General features: G+C 37.1%; 1 protein-coding gene across 3 annotated transcripts in view; it reads right to left on the minus strand.

Moving 5' to 3' along the window:
* RASGRF2 (Ras protein specific guanine nucleotide releasing factor 2) overlaps positions 1-8,109 on the minus strand; it is a 60,531-nt gene extending 52,422 nt beyond the window's left edge. For all 3 annotated transcript variants that reach the window (XM_088522111.1, XM_088522110.1, XM_088522109.1), the window contains exons 1-4: positions 8,033-8,109; positions 7,402-7,595; positions 5,012-5,121; positions 3,033-3,151 (exon numbers count right to left, since the gene is read on the minus strand). In XM_088522111.1, coding sequence (XP_088378237.1) covers positions 3,033-3,151; positions 5,012-5,121; positions 7,402-7,595; positions 8,033-8,102 — 493 coding nt within the window. In that variant the 5' untranslated portion in view covers positions 8,103-8,109. The remainder of the gene's footprint in view (positions 1-3,032; positions 3,152-5,011; positions 5,122-7,401; positions 7,596-8,032) is intronic.
* Positions 8,110-8,853: the final 744 nt, after the last annotated feature.

Below are 8,853 nucleotides of genomic sequence, written 5' to 3' on the forward strand. Positions count from 1 at the left end.
TGTCCTCCACAGAATTCCAGACTGGGGAAAGCAGTTCTATTGCAGTTCTATCTGCAGTTCTATTCCTCAAAACCAAACTCTGACCAACTTTTGCATGTTGATACGACCAGGAACACCACTTCTAATTTTGGATCCAGAGTCACATTTGTTACTGAACCACAACTTCTCTCTACATCAAAGGGAGAGTTTTGATGATGGAACTTGCTGTTACCAGGAGAAGCGGCCAGAACTTCCTAATCTCATTCCTACACATCTATCTTTACTCCCTCCCTTACATTAGCTTTCTTCTGACCACAACCATTTGCCAGTTAAACTAGTTAATAGAACTAAACAAACACTACAGAAAAGTAGGTGGCTGAGCTCCCTGATATGGCTCAGTGCATGGTCATATACGCACTGGCGAAGGTACAAAGTAATGGTAAAGCAGAACAAGTGTGAGGGTAGGGAAACTGGCCTGCCTCTTTTGGAGACAGCAAGATATCGGACTCCCAGTCCTACCAGCGACTTCTTGAAATAGTTCAAGCCTGAAATAATTTTCCACGTAGTTAATTATTAGCTTACCAATTCTCACCCTATGCTGACCAAAAAAACTCTAGTTCAAAGTTCACACACACATTATTAAACTAAGTAGTACAAAGAAAATTGACTGAGATAATATTTTTCTCCATACTTACCTTTCTTGAACACACACATATAATTAGTATTAAGCTATTATTACATATAGAAAGCTTACATTGTCCAGTGTAGCAAAATATGCATTAGTAAAAGAGAATTACAATAGTCTAGTATTCTTGAACAGCCATTCACATTTAAGCTAAATATTCATGATATAATTTTTGTCTGCAACAGAATAGCAATGAATAGTTCTACTGCAGAAATTGGTACACAGGGAACATTCTTGACATTCTAACCAGAAAAAAAAAAACAAGACAGTTATTGGTTGCTGTACATTTCCCCTGGAGAAAACAGACTACCTGCTTCACCCACTTTTTTTTTTTTCCTCCTATTTTTATTAGGGTGCTTTCAGGAATACCATAGTGGGTTCTGTCAAAACAGGCTGTAGGTTAAATGTTACGCTTATAAAGACCTGTCTCAATAAGGCAAACCAGAAAAAAAACCCTACAGCTTTTAAGTGCAGAAAAAAACAGCTGGTGTAATGTCTCTTTGACATTGGAGGACCTACTATTTACAGAGAGAAAAAGACATCCTGCAAGTGCTTCATCTAGCAAGGAGGTGGTTGTATATTTCTGTCAAGCTTTTGTGATTAATGGAAGCGAGCAATTAACTTCCATAAATTCTACTCCACATTTCCTCTTAAGGGAAAAAAATGAGTATGACTGCTATGACTGGCCAATTTTACAGACATAACAAGCAAGTGAGGCTAATTTTAGAACATTCATTAATAGCATGGCTTTTAAAATCAGTAATCTCAGGAATTTTTATCCAGCTGCAAACCTAAGTACTTTCAGTACTTCAGTACTTCCAGTATAATCACTCCATTAGCCTTTGTTCAAATATAAGAATTATAGTAGTCCAGTTTTAAGAAAAATAAACAATATATAAATCCAAAATATTATAATCATATAGAAAAAATGCCTACTGTGTTGTTAAATTGCATATTACAAGTAAGTTGAAGATATTTACACAACAGCTTCGCAGTTTTCTGGAAGTGACCTTCATATCTTTTCACATACCTCAATTATAACAATATAGCAAAGAACTAATTACTTTAAAAGTGACTGCTGTACAACAGTCTTCCACATTATTATGGAACACTTCATAGTTGTGGCCAAATGATTGGAAAATCATTATGCAACAGATTTCAAAACATACATAAAACCCATTAAAGATCCACCTTGCATATGGCTGTATTCAAATAATGTATATTCTGCAAATATTATCCTACTTAGTCTACAATAGGCCTCAGAAATGAAGGCACCTAAATTGCATTCCCAAACTTCTCTAAATACATCTAATATTTTTCAGTTAGAAAAATATCTTGATACACATCTTTCGGTACTGCATACAAATCCACCAGCCTGTTACAAAAGATTCGGAGGTGACTTCTTACCTAAATGTAGGAAAAATAAGCCTCTGTTACCATGCATTCCCAAGTTTTGATGTTTTACAATTAAGGTAAGGTTGTTTTACCACTAGCTTAGTATTGAAAGCTAATTCTATATTTACTTGGTAAAAGGTGATATTCATTTTCAATGGATACTCATTTTGTTTTAATTTTGTAGAATTTAACAATAAATTCCCTTTCCATCATACATAAACTTCAGTAAGAGTATGTTTCCAAAAGCAAGAAGAGAAGTATGCCTCTCTCTCTCTCTCTTCTTGCTAGCTGTATAATATTACAAATGGTCCTACATTTCTAGCAGAACACGGTGCCTTTTCTTCACGACTTTTTGCTGGAGTGCTTTTTCTATCTATCCTAACTTCTGCTGAAGCACCAAAAATGCACCTCCCAAGAGAAACAGTGAACATGCTCGGAGATTCAAAACACAGCATATTATGGCTATTCCAGTACCATCAATTGTACCATTTTGAGACTTCCCCAAAGCACAGAGAAAAAGAGGAACAACTGACATCTGTTTTCTTGCAATCACTATGACTTGACAAAGCTTCAAGCTTCTCCCAAGCTTTTGTCCAAATGTTGGCATGAACTCTGATTGCAATGTTAACCGAGCAGGAAGTCTTGTTTTCTGTGGAGCTACAGATAATTTCTGTTCTGTTGATGATGGCAGTCCAATCAATACGTACATTACCGTCCCATCAGTACTTTACTAATACTGTGCTACTGTTTCCCACAGCTCCTGACACAAACCAGCACCGAAGTGTGGCTCAACTATAGCCCAAAACCAGTTGTCATCAGGGATATTTTGTAACTTGCACTGTGTGGAAAAAGAGTCTTCAGATGTTCGCTGTGCCCAGTGGTATAATCCTCCTAATGATTTTAACGTGAACCCCACTGTTTTTAAGGTAATTTTGCATTCTTACATAGATAGCTTTAAAAAAGAAGGTCTTACCTTGGCGTATAAAAGTTTGGCTGGTATCTAGCAGTATATCACAGCCTTCTACTATCATTCTTTCTATGGCTAGATTCTTCCGGATGTTTTCTGTGTCACTCACTTCATCATGCATCACCCTGTCAGACACAATACACCGCAGACTTTAAATTCCCTGACATGCATCTTGTCCCTGTTTGTGCCTGCTGTTCACTTCTGCTCAGAGTCTGCAGTCATATATAGGTAATGTCCTTCTGCACTTGCTACAACACAGATGCAGCAATCATGCAGCACATGATTGCTTTAGAACAAGTTTCTGAGCAACAAAAAAGTAGTAAAAGCAGTTCTTGACAAAATTAAAAGCTTGCAAGTGTGTGAGTGTGTTTTGTTTTGTTTTTTTTCCTTTCAAGTCATTCTTGTAGTCTTAACTACTTAATTTTGAGCAGTGGAACCAATTTCATCAGACCTGGTTTATACTTTTCCTGGGAAAATATGACAGATGCCACCAAACTGAGTTCTTTGTGGCTGCTGGAGTATTCTTCTTGACCATTAAGTAGATTAGTTTGACAGAAAACCGGAATTGTTTCCTAGCTCTTTGTAATAGCTACAATACATTTTAGAGTCTCTGCCCTTAAGTTCCCACTACATTCCACTTTGGTTTATATCTCCTTCTATGTAATAATAAGAGCCTCAACAGATTATCTCTTACTTTCTTCAACTTATTTTCATAGGCACCCTTCTCTTACACAGAAATACAGACTTTTTTCAAGGAAGAAGTCAACAGAGAGGTTTACATGGTGTCATGATCTTTGTTTTCCTGAACTGGTGCCAGACTGTAGTATCTGAATGTTCCTGTTCCCTCAGAACGACTTAAAGACATGGCAATGAAACACGTTCTTTTTAATATCATGGTCTACACCATCTGCCTTGTGAGTAGAAGAGGATCAATAAATCTGAGCCTACAATTCTGGATGTTCACTAATAGATTCACATCATTAATGATTGATGAGACAGAGCAGAGCCCAAACTGCTTCATGCACCTGTGCACACACCCCTAGCCAAAAGAAATCATATGCTTTGCCTAAGTGGAAAGGAGAATTCTTCTCCACTTCAAAAAGGCCTTGGAGGAGAAAAGAACTTGCCAGACACTGCAGGAATCAAAAAAAAGAGACACATCTCTAAGAGGTACCACCTGCCAAGTCTTTGAGAAGATGCCTGAAGAAGTAGCAGATCATGACCTGCGTATGACTCAGAAAGCTGCCTATGGAAGAGATACAGCAGGACAAAAACGGGAAAAATAATAAACTCCAGACCACTGGGTAGTGCCCATAGCTACATCAACTGAATAGCAAAAGAAAATGTAGCAGTCAAAAACTTCCAATTAACAAAAAGTATAAAACAAACACTCTCACAACAACGTATTTCACAAGCACTTATTTGGTGAAGTATCAAAACTTCAAAAATCTGAGACAAACATCGTAATTTCATGCAGTTCATGCAGCACTTTGTTCACAGCAGAAAGCCTTGTTATTCAGAGAAAACAAACAAATTTATTCCTGGACTGACACAGAGAAAGTCTAAGAAGGGTCTGGAAGCGCAGGGAAGAGATGCATTCTGCAGGTTTCTACCGGTATCACCAATTTAGAAAATAAAATATGTACTGTGTGGGGTTAGCAGGATCTTTAGCTCTTACGTATTTATCATTATTTAAAGTATATGTAAAAATCATTTATTTCATTTATGCATATAAACCACATTTACAGAGTACAGTACAGAGTACTGTTCAAGACCCTGACATCTCCTGTTGTCATAGGAAATACTTTTTTTTTTCCTTTTTTTTTTTTTAAGCCATGGAAGAAAAAATACTTTTCTATCTAAAGAAAATTCCTTTGTTCATACCCAGGGGTAGGTGGTTTCTATAGTAACTCTTTCCTTGCCCAAAATATGGGGAGAAACTGGGGAATACACTGGTATTCTTATGAGAAAAAAAAAAATCTTACCTTGAAAGTTCTTCTAGTTTAGATTTAGCAAATTCTAGGCTTTTTCGCTCAACATGTTCATGTGGTGTGTGAGCCAGAAGTTCATGAAGTGTTATAATATACCTAGGGATCTTAAAACAAATTAGAGACAGCATCAACAAATAATTCTAAGGAATAAATGCAAAATCTCTCTTTCTTTTATGCTAGTCAGAAAAGACTCAATGAATCTTTTTTTCAATGTATAACAACAGTTGACAAACATACTCTAGATATAACCAATGCCAAAAATACTGAAAGTTTTTGTGATAAAGACTGCATGGGCATGTTTTCAGTTTGAGGAAATACATTTATCACATCTGAAGAAAAAGATCAGATTGAGGCAGTCACATTTATGTGTTAACTTTTACTGTTTCATGATACTATCTAAGTGTCAACAGAGAAAATTTTCACGAATTTATTGGAGATCAAAATATACCTTTTCTCAACTTTAACAGCAGACATGCATCTCGATTTTCTGAGACTCTGAAAATGCCAGCTGATTTGTTTGCATATAAAACTCACATTGCACTTATGGACATTAAAGAGAAAGAAGAAAGGACCCTGCTCCATTTATTGCCACTCAAAGCAATCTCACAGCTCTTGAGCAGAAGCACATGATACTCCAGTATTCTATAACAAAATAACTTATCTGTAGAGTAAAAGCTATTTAGGAAATGGAGACATGCCCTCTTATTATGCTGAAGTCAAAAAGCAACAGCAATAAAAAGATCCACTGTATATGAACAGGACTTTCTTTTCACCTTTCAAAGATCCCATGATCTTGTTTCAGCCAAACAAAATATCCAAAAATGTTACCAAACACAAGCTCAAAGCTGAGCAAATGTATTACTACAGACAACGATATTTAATATAGCTAATTGGCACAAACAGCAGTAACAACAAGTCCTTTTGTATCGGATACATCTGGACAGATTGGATAACTGGGCAGTGAGAAATCTTACGAAATTCAACAAGGCCAAGGTCCTGCACTTGTACAGTGCACCAGTACAGGCTGGGGACTGACCTTCTGGAGAGCAGCTCTACAGAGAGGGACTTGGGTGTCATGGTGGACGACAAGTTGACCATGAGGCAGCAGTGTGCCCTCGTGGCCAAGAAGGCCAATGGGATCCTGCAATGCGTTAAGAAGAGCGTCTCCAGCAGGTCGAGGGAGGTGATCCTGCCCCTCTACTCAGCCCTGGTGAGGCCACATCTGGAGTACTGTGTCCAGTTCTGGGCCCCACAGTATAAGAGGGATGTGAAGCTGCTGGAGAGAGTCCAGTGCAGGGCCACAAGGATGATCAGGGGCCTGGAACATCTGCCCTATGAGGAGAGGCTGAGGGAGCTGGGCCTGTTCAGCCTGGAGAAGAGAAGGCTGAGAGGGGATCTAATCAGTGTCTATAAGTACCTCAAGGGAGGCAGTGAGGAGGATGGTGCTGGCCTATTTTCACTGGTGGCCACTGATAGGACTAGAGGAAATGGCCAGAAACTGAAGCATCAAAAGTTCCACAGGAACCTAAGGAAAAATTCCTTAACAGTGAGGGTGACAGAGCCCTGGAACAGGCTGCCCAGAGAGGTTGTGGAGTCTCCTTCTCTGGAGATCTTCCAAACCTGCTTGGACGCAGTCCTGTGCCACGTGCTCTAGGTGACCGTGTGTGTGCAGGGGGGTTGGACTGCATGACCTCTAGAGGTCCCTTCCAACCTTAAGCATTCTATGATTCCATGAAGTGGACCAAGGAGGTCACGCTTGTCCCTTTAAGTAAACTGTAAAAGCTACAAAATCACCAGACCAGTGATTCAAAGGCCTGTTAAAAGTCTTGAAAACAATCAAGCCAATAGGATCAAGACAAAATACCAAAAGGATAATAATGTTTTAAAAAATCTCTTTCAATATATTTTTTTTAATTTCTAAATCCCTCAAACCAGGTCACTGGAGAACAAGGCAAGAGAAAGACTCCAAAGCCATGCCCAGCAAAATGCTCGTAGCCGCTCTAATTCGCTATATCAGGTACATTGTTCCCCTGGATTGCTTCATGTGCCTAGAGCAGAGCAGAAGTAGACAATTTGTTTTAAGCTTTTCTTCCTTTTTTGTTGTTGTTGTTGTTTGTTTGTTTGTTTTGGCACTAGTTCTCACTCTTCTTGAACATATGTAAGGTTCTAAATAGAGCTGAATCGGTGTGGCTGGAGAAAAGGTCTCTACAGGCACAGCGTTTCAGAATAATAATGAAATAAATGGAAAAAAATTAAGTTAATTCCCATAAGAGTATTTTTAATTAAGCAAGCAGCATCTCCAATAAATTGTAATTTCAGTAACACAATACAATTCAACTGAATATTAAAAATAGTCACATACACAGAAAAATTACAGAGACTACCTGAAACATGGGATAAGTAAGGAAAGTTTCCAACATTCGCCCCTCACATGCTGGGTTGGCTTCATATTGCTTCAAGAGTTTGTCAAAATCTCTGTTTTGCTTACAGTTTGCCAGTACTTGAAGACTATACTGATGATTCCGAACAAATTCTTGATATATGTTCAGCATTGGCAGCAGAATGTCAAATAAGTCAGCTAGAAAAGGTCAAAAAATGCTATTTTTTTCCAGCTACTCATCTCTTGAAATCTCTCTTTTAAAAAAATCTGTTACACTCTATGGAAGTAAATTAATATAATCTGTTCTGTTTCCATTATACTGAGATATTAGAAACATTAAGCTTAGTTCTTTTACTTAATAAAACACTGTTATTTTGATTAGGTAGCAGACAGATTATACCACTGAAAATTCAGGACTCATGCCTACCTGAAGCTTAGGGCAGAAGCAATAGGGATTTGCTTCCCTATTTCATATAGGGATTTTTATGTTATTGCCAACATGTAATCCCTTACTATACATTGTGACACAGTGGTAACGCTGGCAATGAGTTCCATTCAAAAAGAAGTCCTTAAAAACTAAAAATCACTCTAACTGCAAAAATAAATATGAAAGTAAAGAAAATATATTAACTTACCTAAAATTAAGGTAGGCCAATTAGCTATTCTTGCTTTTAAACCTTGGTGAAATATTTCATGAAGAAACATGATTGTTTCACTGAAAAATAAGTATTTAAAGAAACAAAAAGACAACTCAAATTCTATTTTCTACTTAATAATTCACAAAGAAACATCTCTTCATTCGTATATTTCGCACTTTGATACAAAATAAATCAGAAAATAGTTATTATGGAAATCAATGCTTCTAGTTGACTGTATCATTTAATTTTTTTGTATAGGACCTTAGAAAACATACAACATTTGATGTTCAAACATTTTCTGACCACTCAATTCTTTTAACTAAAATAATCTATTAAATAGTATGTTTCACAGTACAAACGTGTTCCAAAATATCATTGACCACACATTCACTTGCTTAAGAGGATTAATGAGATCCTGAAACCTCAGTCGATAGTTGTTCATCTCTCTTCTCACTTGCCACTCTTGAAGATTTGAATGCAGCTTAATTCTGCTAGAACACAAAACTTAATATCTCATGAAATCAACAGAAACAGCATTTGAGACATCTAGCTGTAAATGAAACCATCAAGAGTAGAGTGATCTTAAATGAGTTATGAGAGTTTCATAATTAAAGCAAGGTATTTTTCCTAGAATTTGAGGGCAGTCATGGATGCAATTCAATCCTACATAGAATTCTGCAAGTCATGTTCATTTTTTATAGAATTTGGGTGTATAATGCAAAGAACTGTCTTTATTTGTAAAGATGTGAAAATAAAGGTGAGAGAAGGAGGTTCTTTAGGCAGATATAAGAAGCAAATAAATATACATAAGGTGGCCT

The sequence above is a fragment of the Tinamus guttatus genome, unplaced genomic scaffold (assembly GCF_059628265.1).
Source record: "Tinamus guttatus ecotype Peru unplaced genomic scaffold, ASM5962826v1 Tinamus_guttatus_pri_ptg000149l, whole genome shotgun sequence".
In the NCBI taxonomy this organism is placed as follows: Eukaryota; Metazoa; Chordata; class Aves; order Tinamiformes; family Tinamidae; genus Tinamus; species Tinamus guttatus.